The sequence below is a fragment of the Amphiura filiformis genome, chromosome 11, assembly GCF_039555335.1.
Source record: "Amphiura filiformis chromosome 11, Afil_fr2py, whole genome shotgun sequence".
Classification (NCBI taxonomy): Eukaryota; Metazoa; Echinodermata; class Ophiuroidea; order Amphilepidida; family Amphiuridae; genus Amphiura; species Amphiura filiformis.
In genome coordinates this window covers 8,153,674-8,173,138 of record NC_092638.1, presented here as the reverse complement: position 1 = coordinate 8,173,138, position 19,465 = coordinate 8,153,674, and the positions used below count along the sequence as shown (strand labels likewise).

Sequence of the window (19,465 nt, the reverse complement as noted above, 5' to 3'; positions counted from 1 at the left end):
TGAATTCAACCAATCTGTAATTGGCTTTTCATAGATCCTGACAGTTTGACACGGCTAACAAACAGGCAAGCTCTTAGCCTTTGACAAGACAAGAAAATGTTTATAGAGAGTTATATACCGGACATTTAAACCAGTTATTGGTATGCAAGGCATTTTATAGTTTATATGTAGGACAAGTTTGTTTGTTTTTGAATCAGTCTTGTTTTGAGATGATTAAGTGTTGTTGCTCTTTTGTGGAAGTAGGAGGATGAGGATGTAACGTAAATTGGCTATTCCAGTTTGTATCTATACACCCCCTATGGAAGACTTGACCTTAATGTTTCATACAGGGAGTGTGTATTTTAAAGTGAGTGACCTAAATGAGTGATTCCATTTGAAATCTACATCCCCTGTATGGAAAATTAATGGTATGTCTTTTGTAGGGGGTGTATGCATTTCAACTGGAATAGCCAAGTGGTAGTGATGCTTTGATGATGACTGGATGTGGCGGTTGACCGTTGTGGTAGTGATGGTGATGATGATAATGATGCTGATGACGCCCTTGACATTTTGCCTAATTATCACAAGAAATATCTGATTACTACTGACAGGTGTAACACAAACGTGAGAATGGTACTGTAAAAGTGGTAATTTTCGCACATGTAATTTTTCGTGCTTTGCCGATTTTGAACTACATTGCTTGTTTTTAATTTCAAGATGTTGAGTTTTTTACATAGGCCTACATTGTACACATTAAAAGAACATATTTGCCTATTTTTATTTTCGCGGTAGCTGTGTTGTCTGTGAAAAGCGCGAAAATTAATGTACTGCGAAAATTTCCACTTTTACAGTATATCATAATCAATGTCATCCTAATGAGTACAGGTGCACTATTTGACCTTATTATAGCAATTAGATCATGTATCTGTCTACTTCCGATTTAAGAAGTGTTAGTTAGTGGGGTTGATTAGAATAACAAGGGAGTTGGCACGCACTGATTTTATCAATTAACATGTATGCAGTTTACATGTAATTTTATGACCAGCAAGTGGAAAACATTTGTAGATAAACAAGTTTTAAACAGAACCCACAATATATACAAAATTCGGAACCCATTCTTAGGCATCATGAGAAGACAGCCGACACTTTCAGAAGGAAATACGCGAGCTGTTTAAGAAAAGGTGTGTATTATTGAATTGACCTATTTAAACTCATTGATTACTTGCAGCAGTCAGTGGTGGCGCTAGAATTCTTGCCAAGGGGCAGAGGTGAATTTTGGGTGACAAAAATCAGAACATTTACAAAAGTGGCTGTTATGAGCACCAAAATTGGAAATATCCTTGATCTTTAAATTTTGACTGGGAGGGGTAAAGCCCACGATGGGGGGATCCCTCACTTGTGCTGCCACTGGTAGAATTTAGCCAATCGTTTTTTGAAGAACATCGCTACTCCCTGTATTTCTACCTGAATCTGAAGGAAAATTGATATAAATCCATCCACAAATTCAAAATCTACTGCGTAATATATACCGTACTGACGCGAGTATAGTCCCACCTTCGAGTAAAGTCCCACCCCCAAACTTTCGGAAAATTTCAGAAATTTAAAAAAAAAAAAAAAAAAATTTTAAATTTTTTTTTTAAGTTATTATTTTTCGGCTTTGAGTGTCCCAGGACCTAGACCTAAATGCTAGGATCATTCATGGTTGACCTAAAAAAAAAAAAAAAAAAAAATTCAAGATGTTTTGTTATTTTTAATATGAAAATTGATAATTTGTATTCATGTCATACTCTATTAATGATTTCAAAATGCATTCAAATTCAATGCATTTTGAAATCATTAATAGAGTATGACATGAATACAAATTATCAATTTTCATATTAAAAATAACAAAACATCTTGAAATTTTTTTTTTTTAGGTCAACCATGAATGATCCTAGCATTTAGGTCTAGGTCCAGGGACACTCAAAGTCGAAAAATAAAAACTTAAAAAATTTTTTTTTTTTTTTTTTTTTTTTTTTTTGAAATTCGAGTATAGTCCCACCCCCAATTTTGAAATATGTTCACCCAAAAACGGGGTGGGACTATACTCGCGTCAGTACGGTAATTGATTTCAGTAGCATGTTTGTATCAAGTACAACAACATCAACTTAAGCATCTCTGGGCAAAGCATCCTCCATCCATCCCAACTATTTGTTTTCCCCATTAGCTAAGCATACCCAACAGCTGTCTAGTACTCTATAACGAGCAAATTTTCACTGAACATTAATGTTCACACTTTCCACTCTCAAGACAGCTACCACAAAAATAAAAATGTGTGAATATATTCTTAATGTATTATAGGTCCATGTAAGAAAACTAAAAAATTATAAGTTAAAAACAAACAAATAGTTAAAAATCATCAAAGTGTGAAAAATTATGTGCGCAAAAATGACCACTTTAACCGTTCGTATTTATTACTCTAACCATTAGTATGTGACTTGTCTCCCGCCATTAGTAGGTCATTTATCTTATCTTGTTTCCTCCCTGGCTGAGACGCCAGCACTTCCTATACAAATGAAATTACACTCCATCATACTGTTATCGCTAGACGAGATGAAACCCCATCACTTGGCTCTAATTTGTACAAGTGGTCTTTTTCACACTGCAAGAAATTCAATTTGTTTTATTTGACTCTTTGTTTACAGTTCACAAATTTAAAGTATTTTATACACGTACACAACAAACTTTTTGACATATTTGTATGTTTTCTATTTTTTCTTCTATTGAAGTGTGCCAGAAGCATATAATTAGTGAAGTGCAAATATGTTTGTTTTTAAAACTTCTTACTTGCTGTAAACTTAATATGCCAAGTATTTTATTAGTCAACTCAAGTCGGGTTTCAATTCAAAGGGAAGTTAGAATCATAATTTTCACAAGTTTTGTTCTTTCATTGATGACTTTTAAATTACAGCATATTTCTGTTTAAAGTGGGGAGCTCAATATTTGAAAGCATTTGTGTTTGTGTTGAAGCTCTGTAAATGGGCAAGAAGCACCACATCCTATGACTTGCTCAATAACACATTGTTTGCAGCTTATAGTCGATCAGCACAATAAATAATGCAGAAGTGTATGAATCATATCTTACAGCAAAAGTGAACATTTGAGCAGAGCGAGAGCAGTCGCTCTCTACTGCTCTCCTTAAATCTGATATAGGAGAGTGATTTTTAGCTCTACTTAGTTGACCATTCTCTCCATACATTCTATTGTAAATGCTCTAAACAGCTCTCCTTGGAGGCTCCACAAATCCAAAAGGGTGATCATAATGTGCGCAAAGATGTATTCTTTTATTTGAGATATCAGTGATAGCAAATGATACAGAAATCACCGAGTTATGAAACAAAAAGCGATTGAAGGTACAGATTCAAAAGTGCCATTTTCGCCTCTGTCAATGTTTTCTGTCGCAGGCCCCATTATCTGTACTGCACCATGCAATATGCACTTTTTGTGTGAGACTTATTGTTGTACACCCGATGTGGGCACTCATGTGTAGAAAGCATAATATAAAATGAGGGTCTGCTATTAAATGGAAACGTTGCCAGATAACTGCCATTGGTTTGCGTTTCATAACTTGCGAAATTCTGGTCGATCCTTCATGTAATTATTTCGTGTAATCTAATCCTAACTCTAACCCTAATCCTAATCCTAACCCTAAGCCTAATCCTAATCATAACCCTAATCCTAATAAACTAACCCTACCTTAACCCTAACCCTAATTTCGTGTAAAATTACATGAAGGAATAACCAAAATTCTGCATCATTTGCCATCACCCACCATCTTAAAGGTTTTATTTCAATAGGCCTATTGTCTTCAAACAGACGTGGCCATTCTTAACTTACTGTATATATCCTCTTCCATCCAGCAGCTAAGTAAAATATTCAAGATGCGCCCCAGGGCATTGTCCTCCACAGAATTATCTACTCAATTAATCTATTATTTACCCTTTCAACATAATCATAGTGCGAATGTCCTACATGGTTCAATATTAACTATTTATCTTATCATTTCATTTATACTGGGCTGTTCCAGTTGAATTCCTTACACTCCCTATGGAAATCATGATCTTAATCTTCCACACAGGGAGTGTGAATTTCAAATGGGGTTACCTGAATGGATGGCTCCATTTGAAATCTACACAACTGTCTCCCACACAGGGAGTGTAAATTTCAAATGGGGTTACCTAAATGGATGATTCCATTTGAAATCTGCACCCCCTGTACATGTGTGGGCGATTAAGGTCATATCTTCCACAGGGGGTGTATGGATTCCAACTGGAATATCCCACAGCAGCTGAAAGGAGTATCCCATCATGCATTGCAGTATATCTGCATGCTCCATAGCAAATGTATACAAAATATAAACAAGAGCTGCTTAGATATTGATGGATTCACAATACTCTATGGGTGATATTTTTTCAAACAAAAGTCTAAGCTTTCCTGATTTAAGAGAGTAATTGAAAGTTTAAGTGTGGGATTTTGTGTACATTTTCTATTGCACAATCAGTTCTATAATGGTACCGCAAAGCATAATGGGATACTCCCTTCAGATGCTGTGGGAATATCCGATATTATTACGATACTTCATCTAGTGTTACTAATGCAATTTTCTTGTATGTTGATTTCTATATTACCTGCAGGTGCTATCTAAATTAGAAGTAATTAGAAGCGACGCGATAAAACAATGTAAAGAAGAGGCTAGCATACAGGTAAGATAATACTCAATGTCTCCTGTGACCTTCATGCATCATTACATGCGACTCAACTGCAATACGTGGGGTGATTGAACCGGATGCTCTCGCATAAATTGCGTTCACATTGTCGGACGTATGCCTGGCGGAACTTGGTCGGCGTAAGTTGCTAGTAGTAGAAGTAGGTGCAGCCAGGAGTAGTGGCAGTGTGAACAATGGTCAGTGTAAGTTCCGCAAGGCGTAAATCCGACGATTTACTCCTGACAAAAGTCAGCAGTAATGAGCTAGGTGTAATTTCCGCCAGGCGTATTTTACAATGTGAATGCTGGTACATGTACGCCTGACACCCGGAGTAAGTTTGGCTTGTTTTTGTCAGAAGCTAAGAAATTACATTTCATGTGGTTGAAAAATGTTACAGAAACACTGGTATTGGTAGTCGATGTTTATGCCAAGTAAATGCTTTGTGGAATTGGTCAGGGCAATAGATAGGAGTAGGCTAGGTGTGGATGTGCAGTATTAGCATATTTTCCGAATTCCAGATGCCCCGATCCTTACCCAATCCAAAAACAAGTACCCCTCTCAGGCAGTCACCATGATGTTGCTTAGGAGCAAACATTAAGTCAAAGTTACTTGTGCAGAGCATACATGCACTCATAAGGGCAGCTTGTCCGCATATTTGCGTTGCAACTGCAGAAGAGTAGTTCAGCCTCAGGAAAAATACCACCAGTCAAGTATCAATAGCAACAAACCCGAACTTTTGCCGGCACAAAAATTGGCTGTTTCGCTTCCATGAGCGCATAACCAGCACAATTTGTGGGACATCATGATCGGAGGTATCAGGACCAGTTTTAGTTTACTGTAAAGTGGTAATTTTTGTTCATGTAATTTTTTCATGCTTTCCAACAACATGATGAGTTTGAGAAGCTTACATTATAGACTATGTTAAATAGAACATATCTGTGCACTTTTATGTTCACCAAAGCTGCATTGACTTGAGCACGAAAAGTACAAAAATCTATGTTCCATGAAAAATGCTATCTTTATTGTAACAGTCTCTCCTATAATGTTTGTGTATGTCCGCAGAATAAAGTTTTCATAGTGTAAATGGGTCTATGACTTTAGAGAATGGGCTATTCCAGTTGAAATCCATACACCCCTAATTTTACACACATGGGGTTCAAATGGAGTCACCCATTCAGGTAAGCCTATTTGAAATTCACACTCCTTTTGTGGATGATTAAGGTCATGTGTTCCATAGGGGGTGTATGGATTTCAACGGGAATAGCCTAATATTGCAAAACCTGTCTACTTTAGGTGTCATTAGCCTGCTGGAAGGTCTACGAAGTGGTTAAAACCATATGCAGGATTGACAGTATGTATCAGACAATAATAAAGATGTAATGTTCAAGTATTTGTTGCAAAATAGATTTGACTGCAGAGAATTGTGCTGGGGTGAGTGGCCTCAATAGTCTGCAGAAATGCTCTGTGTGCTAGCCATAAGCTTCAACATAAAAAGTACAAATTTTGAGATATTTTCTCAAAATATCAAGACCTATCTTAAGAACCACTGAACCAATACTAGGTTTGTTTGTACTCATTTTAATGTATTTTTCATGCTGATTACAAATATGTTCATGAAAATGTACATTTCTGAAATTTTTCAACAAAATTTGAAACTTGTTGTCTGCAGCCGACACCCATGTGAAGATAGTTAAAGTAAAAACTAATATTGGCTTGAAGGAAGTCACAGCTACTTAGCCTATATATGAAGGAGTAGGTATCATGTTCTTGTAAGAACATGCCAACAGATGAGACTTGCGAGAATTGGGAGCTGAGTTCATTTACCATGTCAGTGGTCTGGATAGTAAGCATGTTTGAGTTAAAAAGGAGAAAACTGATGATGTGGACTTCACTGATGTATGTGGCCCAGAGAAGGTATCTTACACTTCCTACAATGCATTTCTTCCATTTCAATTGTATACACTGATTTGCTATCTAGTGCAACATAGGTTGATAGTTACAAAAAGTACCTTAATGAACAGAGCACATGGATCCGGGGTTCTTTTTTGCCCTGTGTGGGGTCTAATTTGACTACAAAAGTTGTTGTTTGCAATGAAACGGGGTCATATATGCACCGACTAAAAATGAATTGACCCCATACTGATTTGCTATCTATAGGCCTTGCATGTGACGTATCATCCCGTAAATATGGCGGACTACTCAAATGCATTCAACAAAAGCATGATTGCAATCTACCGTGACAGTTCGTCTCACACACATAACCCTGCACTATGATCAAATAGGTTGATGACAACATTTGATTGAATGGACTGCACTCCGCCATAACTACGGTGAAGGACACCGGCTCAAATCCTTTGTTTGGAGGCAATCGATAATTTCATGCAGGGCCTCTATAGTTCAACTTAGGTCGATAGTAGCAAAAAGTACCTCAATGAACAGAGCACATCCGGATCTTGCAAAATTTGTTTACTTCTTGACTATTGACCCATGTTGTAATAGCCAGTCTGTTTTCAACATGAAAACAATGGGAAAGTAGTATAGGAGTGTCATTTGATGTAATGAGGTGATGCATCAGGTTGCAAAGGATTCTGGGAAAGGTAAGATACGTCCCCGGCCCTTTGGTAACACATTGTACTATACCCATATCATCTATGGATTTACTGATGGCAAAGTTGTTGTTACAATAGATTTTAATGAATGATTTATTTACAAAGAGTACATTGAGTATAAATTAATAATATCATACGATAAGACCAAGGCGAATATTCTTTGAAAAACAAGTTGCATCTCTTAATCTGCGCATGAATAAGGCTTTAATTGGCTAGGCAATGTGACTTCACAATGGATTGAACCATGCCCACTCATGGACAGGTATAATGTCATTGGCCTGGACAGTCCTTGAATGAGCAGGTTAAAACCAGTGTTGGCCTCGCAAGAAAATCTTGTTAAAGGAGTGGGTATATATGTTGTGGCTGACCATTAAGCGTGCCATTATAGTGACTTCAGGGAATTGAGAACCTCAACTACTTTTGATGGCTCTATAGATGGTCCTTGAAAGATGCTTGTATGAAAAACTAATTTGACTTCACCAATCAATGACTGACCAATAGATATCACTTGAGAGAATTGAGAACCTTCAGCAGGGGAATGAATTTGGACTTTCCTGTATGCCTCTGTGGTTAGTTCAACTTCCGACTCCCTGATCAGAAATACACTTCCTCTAGAGAAAGTATGGCACTTTCTTGATCAGATTAATGCGCGCTCTGTTAATGAGTTACATACGCCTGGATTTGTGTTCCCTTCATGAGCACCGCTCCGTGCTGATCGCTTCTTTGATGCGTAATTGGCCAATCAGATGAAACGGACTGTCCTCATCATTGTGAGATGATTGAATTTGCCAATCAGAACCCCACTTCCATGTTTATGCTATGCACATTCTCAATTTATGTAAACAAGTGCAGTTCTTCTCTACCAGAAAGTGAAGCTTTCATTGTTGTCACACAAAGGCACCAACATGGCTTCCCATATCAGTCCAGTCCTGTTAACTCAATTGGCAAGTCCCTCGACTGTTGTGCACGACTACATGTTCGAGCCCAGGCAGTGTCAATTTCTATTCTTGTGAAAAATTGAAGCTTGAAATTCCACTGGACAAGGAACTTTTCACGTTTCAAGATGTCCATAATCAAATTTCATACACTCTTTGATAGCAAGAACCAATCAGAGCAAGCGTTAGAAAAATACGAAACATGTATTGATTGTGTATAGTGCTCGTGCATTCGGGGCTTGTGCATTAATCTAATTCCTCTCCCAACAAGTAATACTTGTTCATTAACCTATAATTAGTCAATAAATTTGTCATTTTGAGGCTGTTATGTAACTCCAAAATTATATGCTATTTTATAAGTGAGTAGTGAGTACAAGGCATTTATAAAATATTATTCAAATAATTCTGAATTGCCCTGAGGTGCTTTGGCCAGCTCTATGTAAAGAAAGCTGCAAACTGATATCTTTTTTTTTTAAAGTGTTCATTTACTTTAAAAGCTTTCCACAATCTTTACACAAGTTACTTAATGATACTGTCATTTGGATTCCCTAAGTGCAGAACATTCTGTTATGCAATGAATTCTTCGAATTGAATCACACTTGAAGCATACATTGCTTAGAATGCTTTTGAGTATTCAAACAAGGGAAGTCATCGTCACAAAAATGAACTTCAGATGTGATCCATGTTGACACTGTCCAATCGAGGTCCTACATGTGATGCAATTACCCGCTATCATGGCCGAATGCTCAACTTTGTTCAAGTTTGCCAATATACACACTACAATCTTAGAAATAATTGTTTGAAAACTGTAAGACCTTATTGCAAATGGTACCCCTTCTAGTACCCCCATACAATGTTGGCATGCCCAATATGTTCATCTTCACCATATCTTCTCCCAACATTGTTTGGTGGGGGCAGGGGAGGGGGTATGCGTAATATGAACATTGAGACAACACTATCATAATTCTTAGTTTCCAGTGTGAAGAACATGGTAATTACAATGGGTGTTCGAACACATTTTTCTGGGATTGTAGTTTATTCCACAGAAACATATCGATTTAGTTTGAATCTTTTGCATGACCTCTGTGATATATTCATATTAAATGCTTATAAATTCAAATTTTGTGCATGGTTTTCTTTAAATATAGCTTCTATTAGATTTAATTTGTATAACTGAATCACACAAAAGTGTTTTTTTTTTCCAACTTCAGAATGTCACCGTTTTCCGTCCATTAGAAACAAGGGAAAACCACAAAGCCACTGGCCGTATGAAAGCTCACACAGCATGTCCGTATGCACTGTCCCAGACGGTTCATTGTCCGGTGTGTAGTTCCCTTGGTGACATGTTCAAGGAGAAAATAGGAGAAACTCTTTCAAGATTTGGATGAGGATGGTTTGATTGTCAAGAATGGCGCCATTGGGAGAATCTCTTTATCATTCAGAAATTGAGACGAAAATTTGTGATATGATCTCTCAAATTTGCCTGAGGCTTGTAAAAATAAGAAATAAAAAGAAATTCACAATTTTCAAAGAGCTTTTATTTATGCTCATGATTTAAAGATGAAAAATTCAGGTTAATACGTAATGGTTTATTTTGCATCTTTGTTGCTATGGTAACAGTGGATGAAAATGAAAAGGCAGAATCATTTTAATTTCAAATGGTACTTAGGGGAGACTGTTTTTTCACTTTTTTTGATCTTTTTTGTTGATGAAAAATTGTATGTGCTTATTAGAGAATAGTTATAAGGATTATGATTAGCCTAAAAAGCCTAAGTGTTTTCTGTCGGTGGCCTCAAAACCTAAATGCGAAATGCATTTTATATTTTTAGAGTCATGATGTATGGTAATACATATGCCTAAAATCCCAAATAATTGGCAAATCAGTGCAGAATAGGTTCTATAAAAATTTGAAGTTTTAGGAAAATTATAAATTGATTTTCATTTCTTTTGTTTCTTTGGATATTTAGTGATTTCATAATACTTCTAATGTATTCATAACGGTGAGGAACAATGGTGAAACATGATTAAATCGCTCTCAACAATGAACACAAGCTATAAAGATTGTATAATTCACATGATTATTTCATGAGAAATGTCAGTTAATCGTTGCAACTCTGACTTCCAAAAAGATCAGTGATTCATCACAGATTAACAATGGTTGGCTCCTGTAAAGGTATAGGAATAGTTGTTGAAAATACTTTAAAAAATGTTGTCATAATATTTTGCTTGAAAATGTCCTATTCTGTGGATTTCTCAAAATCAAAAACAAAATGCTGTAAAATTGCTCCCAAAAATTGAAATGTGCATGGCAATATCATTTGAAGCACTGATGCTGCGTAACATGAGTTCGCCATTGATTAGAACAGAATTAGTTGATAAGAGGGAGCTTTAATGCATTACCGCATGATTTTTAAATGTTATGCCTAAGTGCCTTTAACTAAAACAATAACCTTCGGCAAAGATTGAAGCATACACATTTCTCTTTAGGTCTAATAGGTTTTAATAGCTTTGGCATCTTGTTTCAGTGGAGGTGGCTGTTAGATTCAGAGGTAACTGCGCTACCTAAAACAGATTACTACCCGAAATTACTGGATGGATTAGCCATGGAGTTAAAAATAACTACCGTGATAAATACGCATGCTATGCACAGGCATAAACTCACAAGCACATTTTATAGGAATTTGCTGGCCACTGTGGCCTAAGGCACACCATATAAACTATTTAGCAACCATAACTACCAGACTTGAGTTCTGCTTATCAGGGACAGTTTGTTAGTGGTTAGAGCACTCGTCCTGCAAGCAAGAGGTCTGGGGTTTAAGTCCCAACATAGGCAGGTATGTCCGGAGTTGTTTTTACTCTGGTTTATCTACCTATGCATGTTATGTTTCCATTTGTAATTTCATTATCTATGCCCGTGTAACGGGGCATAGATATTGTATTTGTTGTGTTTAGTCTTCGACTTCTCCTTCTCCTTCGCCTTCTTCTCCTCCTTCTCAAGATCAGTCCTTTGCACCCCTCTAGCTCAGGAACTAAAGTAGCCCCTGGGCCCATACTTGGTACAATGATGGCCCATGACCCCTAGATACATCCTAGGGTACCCCCGACCCCAAAGGTCAAAGGTCATGGGCTACAGGGGGCAATATGTGTAAAATTTCAAACAGCTCTAGCTTAACTACTATAGCGCCCTCAGGGTTCATACTTGGAACAATGATGGCCTATGACCCTAGAAGTATGCTATGCTAGCCGCAACCCCAGAGGTCAAAGTTCATATGCTTTAAAAAGCAAAATAGGTGCGACCGGTTAACACAGTGTATCGCAATAGGTAGCATTTTGGTAGCTACCTGTATTTGCAATGATGAAGGCTTCAAATATCGTCAAGACGTTACAATGGGGTTAAGAGGTTAACCGCTTAAAGGGACACAATGTTTTGGGATTAAAGGGGTATTCTCCAGTCTGGTGGTGTTTCAGAGAGTGAGGGTCTGATGGAGTATAAGAGAGAGTGATGGCTTGGTGGGGTATTAGAGAGAGTTTGGGCCAGCCTGGTGGTGTTTTAGAGCGAGTGAGTGTCTGGTGGATTATAAGAGAGAGTGAGGGTCTGGTGAGGTATTAGAAAGAGTGTGCGCCAATCTGGGGGTGTTTTAGAGCTAGTGAGTGTCTGGTGGAGTATAAGAGAGAGTGATGGCTGGGTGGGGTATTAGAGAGAGTTTGGGTCAGCCTGGTGGTGTTTTAGAGCGAGTGAGTGTCTGGTGGAGTATAAGAGAGAGTGAAGGCTTGGTGGGTATTAGAGAGAGTATGGGTTAACCTGTTGGTGTTTTAGAGCGAGTGAGTGTCTGGTGGAGTATAAGAGAGAGTGAAGGCTTGGTGGGGTATTAGAGAGAGTATGGGTCAGCCTGTTGGTGTTTTAGAGCGAGTGAGTGTCTGGTGGAGTATAAGAGAGAGTGATGGCTGGGTGGGGTATTAGAGAGAATTTGGGTCAGCCTGGTGGTGTTTTAGAGCGAGTGAGTGTCTGGTGGCGTATAAGAGAGAGTGAGGGTCTGGTGGGGTATTAGAAAGAGTGTGTGCCAGTCTGGTGGTGTTTTAGAGCTAGTGAGTGTCTGGTGGAGTATAAGAGAGAGTGATGGCTTGGTGGGCTATTAGAGAGAGTTTGGGTCAGCCTGGTGGTGTTTTAGAGCGAGTGAGTGTCTGGTGGAATATAAGAGAGAGGGTCTGGTGGGGTATTAGAGAGAATGGTGTCCAGTCTGGTGGTGTTTTAGAGAGATTGATGGTCTGATGAGGTATAAGAGAGAGTGAAGGCTTGGTAGGGTATTGGAGAGAGTATGGGTCAGCCTGGTGGTGTTTTAGAGAGAGTGAGTGTATAGTGGAGTATAAGAGAGAGTGAAGGCTTAGTGGGGTATTAGAGAGAGTATGGGTCAGCCTGTTGGTGTTTTAGAGCGTGTGAGTGTCTGGTGGAGTATAAGAGAGAGTGGGGGTCTGGTGGGGCATTAGAGAGAGTATGGGTCAGCCTGATGGTGTTTTAGAGCGAGTGAGTGTCTGGTGGAGTATAAGAGAGAGTGAGGGTCTGGTGGGGTATTAGAGAGAGTGTGGTCCAGTCTGGTGGTGTTTTAGAGCGAGTGAGTGTCTGGTGGAGTATAAGAGAGTGATGGTCTGGTGGGGTGTTAGAGAGAGTGTGGGCCACGGGCATAGATATTCGTGTTTGGTCAAACACAACTGTGGTTTCTAGTGTTTAATTGTGCTAGTGTGCAAAGTGTAATTTTTCTTTACACTGTATATCAATATATTAAGAATAACGCTTAAGCATCATTAATTTGATCTAGTGCGCTAGTTTGTAATGTTTCTGTGTACCCAGGCGGCGGATGACATGATCGAGCCGGCAACTTGTGAAACCGCCCGGCCGTACGGCATTTTCCAATATAGTCGGTTAGTTTTGTGGGGTTCATTATCGAACCCCAACGGTTTTAGCTTGTATTTATATTATTTATCAACATATGCCTATTTGTTTGTGATATTTCAAGCGTTTTAAAATTTCAAAATAATCCCATTCAATTACACGGTTGACGATGAAAATTTACTGAATTTAGAGAATGCAATGCGGCCACCACCTGTGTGTACCAGTGTATGATGCATATGCCTCTTCCCTTGTTTGTATTTAGCAACTATCATGGAATTACAGCTAAGATGTGCACAACCTATGTAAACCACACCATCACAGCCAGGATCATTTTCCCAAGTTCTTGTATAGGTAACCGAGACAATAAGTATTTAGTTCCTTGTCCAGGGGAATTTCAAGTATAGCCCAATTTTACATGAGAACAAACAGGGACTATGCCGGGGTTCCAATTTGCATTGCCACACTCCAATACACCAGAGTCTCACACCTTACTAACTACAAGTTATAGATCATAGGTCCATTTCACTAAACCTTTCGTAACTCAAGTAGCCGTTCGTAAAGTTACGAATACTCAATACTAGACGTAACTTTACAAAGGGTTCCTGTAATACATCCCTATTACTCACAAAGGGTACCGAAGTTCAGTGAAATGGTCATAAGTTATGACTTGTTGTAAGACTTGTCGTAAGTTACGAACGATTTTGAGACTTACAAAGCTTCGTAAAGTTTAGTGAATTGGACCCCACATTACTTCTGTATATCATCAGGTTAGCAGTGCAAATAGTCAAAGATCATTTGCAGAAGAATTACATGTATGACTTGATAAAATCCACAGATGGATATAGCACAGAAGGATTAAGCTCACTCAATTTGCAAGAAGAAAAATCGTTTTTAATAAAATCAATTCATTAATGAGAATTTACTAATTAAGTTGTGCAAGAAAGCTTATAGTAAACTAAGTTGTGCAAGAAATGATAAGCAATTTACCACACCACTGTTACAATGAATCATTGGAATTTTTTAACAAATCATGTAAACTAACAAGTAAAATATGGTTTGTATCGTGAACACTAATTGGAATGACAAAACTTGCAGACTTTTTTTTCATTTTTTTTTTTCTTTCAAATCTCATTTTCTTGTATCTCGGTTCCTTGATTACAAACATTAACCTGATTGGATTCAATCTGATCACAATATTGTGTTCTACATAGCTAAACAAGAGCCAACAGCAATGGCATGGAGGCGTTCAACTGAATCTATTCTAAGATTGATTTTGCATAAGGGATGTTTGTGGGTTGCTTGTGCTCCATACACCTGATTTTCAGGACTGCACAGATTGGTTCAGATCATTCGCTCAAAATTCTCAAAAGGTTTTATTTTTTCCTTTTACGTTTTGAGAAGACATTTCAGTGAAAATGATTGAATATAAAACACTAGAATTTATTATTAAAAAAACCACTAGCAATATATAGGTGTTTTGTAGAACAAGCTCAAGCAGTATCAGCACCAGAAATTGAGGAGGGGATATTTGGGGAAATATTTTTAGCAGGTGATAAAGCTGAAGTTGGGAGAGGATGCCCAACATGCCCTCTTGGTTCTCACACCTCTCCCCTTGCTTCCCAACCCCTTGGTTCCCTGCTCACTGAGTTTGAATACTAGGCATGAGAATTTTCAGTTTTAAAAGTGAATTCAGTTTTTTTAGTCAAAATTTTGGCAGCTTATTTAGCTTCAGCCTGTTTTTGGAACCTTTTGCTGCCTGGATTACTTGTGATAAGTAATACAATCATAAAACTAGACTCATAGTCACACTAGGAACATGATTACAGCTAATCGCTGAGAAAGACAACTTATTGGATAATTTGTACCGTGGTCATAATCTAGATTCAGTCTTACAGATAACAACACACACGCTTTCTCAATAAATCCGTATTAATGTGTTTTCAGAGTGTTTTGTTGATTGCCCCGTCTTTTACTTTCAAGTACTTGTCACGTTTCGTTGGTAAAAGTACGATGCACATGAGTGATATTGCAAATTTATGTAGCTGGTTCTCCAGAGGAAAGTACGACAGACATAAAAGTCTGAATTTTGACACCTTTGTGAGGTTAGAATGCAGGCCCTTCACGCTCAAATGACACATTTGCATCAAGGGATTATTTTTCATGGAAATGAAGTGAAAGGAAGGTATTTGAATTTGATGGGAAAAAAGTAATTTTAAAGTAATAGGCAAATATAGGTAATTGGCAAAATGCATTTATTTGATCAGAAACCATTTAATAAATTGAAAATTGCTATATTAAGTCGTATTTTGTACATTTAATGTTTCAGTATTGCATATATTAGTCTAAATATAATATTTGTTTTCAAAAAGATCATCATGTGGACTGTGCCCTAAAAAAGCAGAAAAGGTATTCGGCTGACCGATCTTTTTTTTTTTTTGCCAAACATATACCTTTTTTTGGCCTAAAGGAATGAAGTGAATTATTCTTCAAGTAATTTAAGGTGGTACTACACCCCCTGATAAATTTTATGACTAATTTTGCATTTTTCTCAAAAAATAACTACACTGGTAACAAAAGTTATGTATATTATAGGGCAAGGAATCCAATGACTTCACTGAAATTTCAGTGATTCAAGACAAGTGGTTCATTATATATGTCAAGAAATGAGGTACATTCTAGCTGTACCTCTTTTCTTATCATAAATAACGTACCGCTTGTCTTGAGTCACTAAAATTCCAGTGTAGTAACTGGTTTCCTTGCCCCTATAATAGACATAACTTTTGTTACCTGTGTGTTATTATTTTTTGAGAAAAATGCAAAAATAGTCACAAATTTATCAAGGGATGTAGTACCACCTTAAACATGTCTTTTAGATGACAAAAAGCTTCATCAAACCTGACCTGATCTGTTAAGTCACTTACCAAGGCAGGCAAGTTACCTGGAAACAACCTGATCACTATCTTGTCCTAGATTGAGGAGGAGAGATGGGTCAAACTTGATATGATCCATGATGAATCATGCTTTTACTGCATTTGATGAAGTGAATTATTCTTATCGGATTTATTGTTGCTATACGTTGCAAAGGTGAAACCTGCGCTGATCAGAGATGCTGCAATGGTCTGATATGTTAGGTATCTGATAATAAATATCTAGCTTTTTTCTTTTGTTCAATTATCCTTTGTATTTGTTCTTCATTCAAAGTTTGATGAACTGTCCATTATTTTATGATATTGTGGGGAGTCAATATTAACTAGATATTTTGGACAGTTCAATCAACTTTGAAGCAAAGAAATATGTGGCATGATCAAGGGAAATGAGTCGGATGTCGCTAATATTGATTTGAGATATTGGCAAAGAAAGTGTTAAAATTCTTTTGTTTTATATTGTTTTCTACAATTGATAAATTGACGTAACTAAGCAAAAACCAGTCGTATCAACATGGGGTTTTCATTCCCCTTGATCATGTCACATATATGTTTGGATCCAGACACTCTGATTACTTTATCTGTCTAGTTGGAAATTTCAAGAAACTTTTTTATTTGTCCAGTGTTGATTGATAGTTGATACATACCGTATTTCGTCAAATAGTCGCACCCCCCTCAAATAAATGCCCCCCACCACGTTTTTCAACCAAGATGTTTCAAAAATGCTGTTATTTCCATGCTATCTTGTGTAGTAAGCTTACCAAGTCGCCCACATGGTCGATAATAGCGTCAATAATTGGCGGGAAAAAAACCCGGAAGTGAACCAGAAGTCAGTGTTTCTAGTTCATAGTTCGTCATTTTAGCGTGAGTTTTAAGTTTACCGAATGATTTTAACGGGAATTATCGTTCTAAAATTGACCTTGAATAAACGCCCCCATTAGGAAAATGTAACGCCCCCGGGGGCGTTTATTTGACGAAATACGGTACGTCACATCCAGCATTGGTCATATGATAGATTGCATCCAAGGTTTGCAGGAAGCTACTGTAACAATTTGATTTGAATGAACATAGCATGAAGAACGCCCGCGTACCCGCGTGATGTGGAAGTGGATCAAAATCACTCCTGATTGGTTGGTATTTCAAATGTATTTTGATTGACATGATTAGTATTTCGCCTCACCCACAATTATTTGTCCTTTGAAATATGATCGCGTACTGCTTTGGTCATTCAAATGAAATGTATAGTAATCTTACAATGCTTGAAAATTGCGAACACAAACGTGTCAGTTATTGGTATCAGCACAGATAACATCTCACATTTATATTTCTTTGTAAGCATTTCGTCTTCCTTTGGGACAGCGGTTTAACGGATTTTTCTTACATTGTGAAATGGAAAGGTCAAAATAGATGAGAAATTTTGATATTTAGAAGTGAGAAATTGCTTGGTCTTTTTTCGCTTCCAATCTGAAAAAGAAAGGTCAAAATAGATGAGATATTGTGTAGCAAGTGAAAATAATCAGCGATGGAGAGATGCAAACCTATATATATATAGTATTGAGTGTAGAGCCAACTTGTAATGATAAAGTTTGGTCCATAAAAAGAAGCCTTTTTATTTGGGTACATCTGAACTACCAGTAGCCATTGTATCACATTTATGATACAGCATCTTTGGGACACAGGGCACTACTATAGATTAAATGGGTCTGGACCCAAATGGGATTGGACCAAGTGGGGATGACCAAAAATTTTTAGTAACTGCTGGGAAAGGTTCTGTCCATTTTAAGGTCTTTAACATGTTCTATAGGGAACTTAATGTGTGGATTATGACCTTATGTCAAAATTGCAGAATAATTAGAGTCCAGATATCTGCTATCTACTGAAGATAGCATGGAAATTACTATGGTGAGCGAATTGGAGAACATCTGCTATCAAGTGAAATCAAAAAGCTGTTTGGTTAATTTGAGCAAGAGATGACAATTGAAACCAAACAAGGCAAGATTTCATTGCATGAAACGGTCCATGTTTCACCTGATGAAAATATTCTTACCATGTTCCTCATAAACATTCATTATTTATAATGCAAAACATTTGATTTCTATTGCATATTTTTTTCAAAGAAGTAGAAACATGCTTTCAGTCCTATAAACCTCAACTTTAGCATTCAAGCATGTTTACATCTTCGCAAGATATCGATTTCTACCTACTAATGTTCCTACAAAGAAATTTATCCGTATTCTTCCAGGAATTTGTGATCAACACTACTTGTGAATTAAACCAAATAGAAAGTGCACTAAATCTGGGTCTTTGATAGTGCATTATTTTCTTTCATACATCCGCTCATATAGCATTCCTAAATACACCTGCCACAAAAAGTAACAACTCGGATTTAGATTATATGCCACCATTGTTTGTAAGTTGTGCATTAAAGCGGAAATCCAAAATATTCATTTTGTTACTGAAGATGTATGTTTTAATTTGATACCTTATTTGTGTCAATTGAGCAAAAAGTAACGGGAGATTTCGGGCCAGAAAGTCTGTTAGGCCAAAAAAAAAAAGTTGTTTGTTTGTCCTCCACCGCCCGCTCCTCAGATTAAGGCCTGACCAATATTTTTTTTTTTTTTTTTTTTCAATTTAAAAAAAAAAAAATAAGTAAAATTCAAATTTGTTTTTCGATTTGGAGTATCTCTGGACCTAGCTAGAGCTAAATGCTAAGATCTTTCATGGTTGAAAATTTAAAAAAAGCTCCCCAAAAACATTTTGTGTCTTCAAAATGCAAAGTTATAACTTCATGTCATAGTCTATTATTTTTAATGACTTCAAAATACATTGGATTTGAAATCATTAAAAGACTATAACATGAACACAATTTATAACTTTAACTGCATATTAAAGAAACAAAATGTTGGTTTTTTAAGTCACCATGAATGATTGTAGCATTTAGCTCTAGCAAGGTCCAGGAATACCCCAAATCCGAAAAAAATCCGCCACTCCCGCACATCCTCTTTCTTTCAAAGCTGTGGAGGACAAACAAACAATTTTTTTTTTTTGGCCTTATCATGCGGATCAAAAGTACACTTGATGAGAGTGCAGTAGGCATTGTACAACACAGAAAGTGTGTGTTCATGTATGACATAGACAATCTAATTAAGTGTCACATTTGATTTGGATGATGGTCTAAGATCTCCTTAAGTACTGTGCACAGTGTTCACAAATAATTCGCTGCCATAGTGCATGTTAGTAACCATTGGTTACTGGTTCAAGCCTGGGTTCATACACCTGTTCCGAATTTATTATAATATGCCATAGGCTTTGTGTTGTGATCATTTCGATCAGTGGTTCGTAACAAAGAAAGCATGAGCCAGTTGACCTAGCAAAGGTCATATAT

The 19,465-nt window shown here is 37.2% G+C and overlaps 1 protein-coding gene across 1 annotated transcript in view; it reads left to right on the top strand.

The window, feature by feature from the left end:
• Positions 1–19,465, top strand: part of LOC140163915 (ribosomal protein S6 kinase-related protein-like) — a 173,181-nt gene that overhangs the window by 104,382 nt on the left and 49,334 nt on the right. Inside the window, exon 4 of the mRNA XM_072187220.1 lies at positions 4,653–4,721. Coding sequence (XP_072043321.1) covers positions 4,653–4,721 — 69 coding nt within the window. The remainder of the gene's footprint in view (positions 1–4,652; positions 4,722–19,465) is intronic.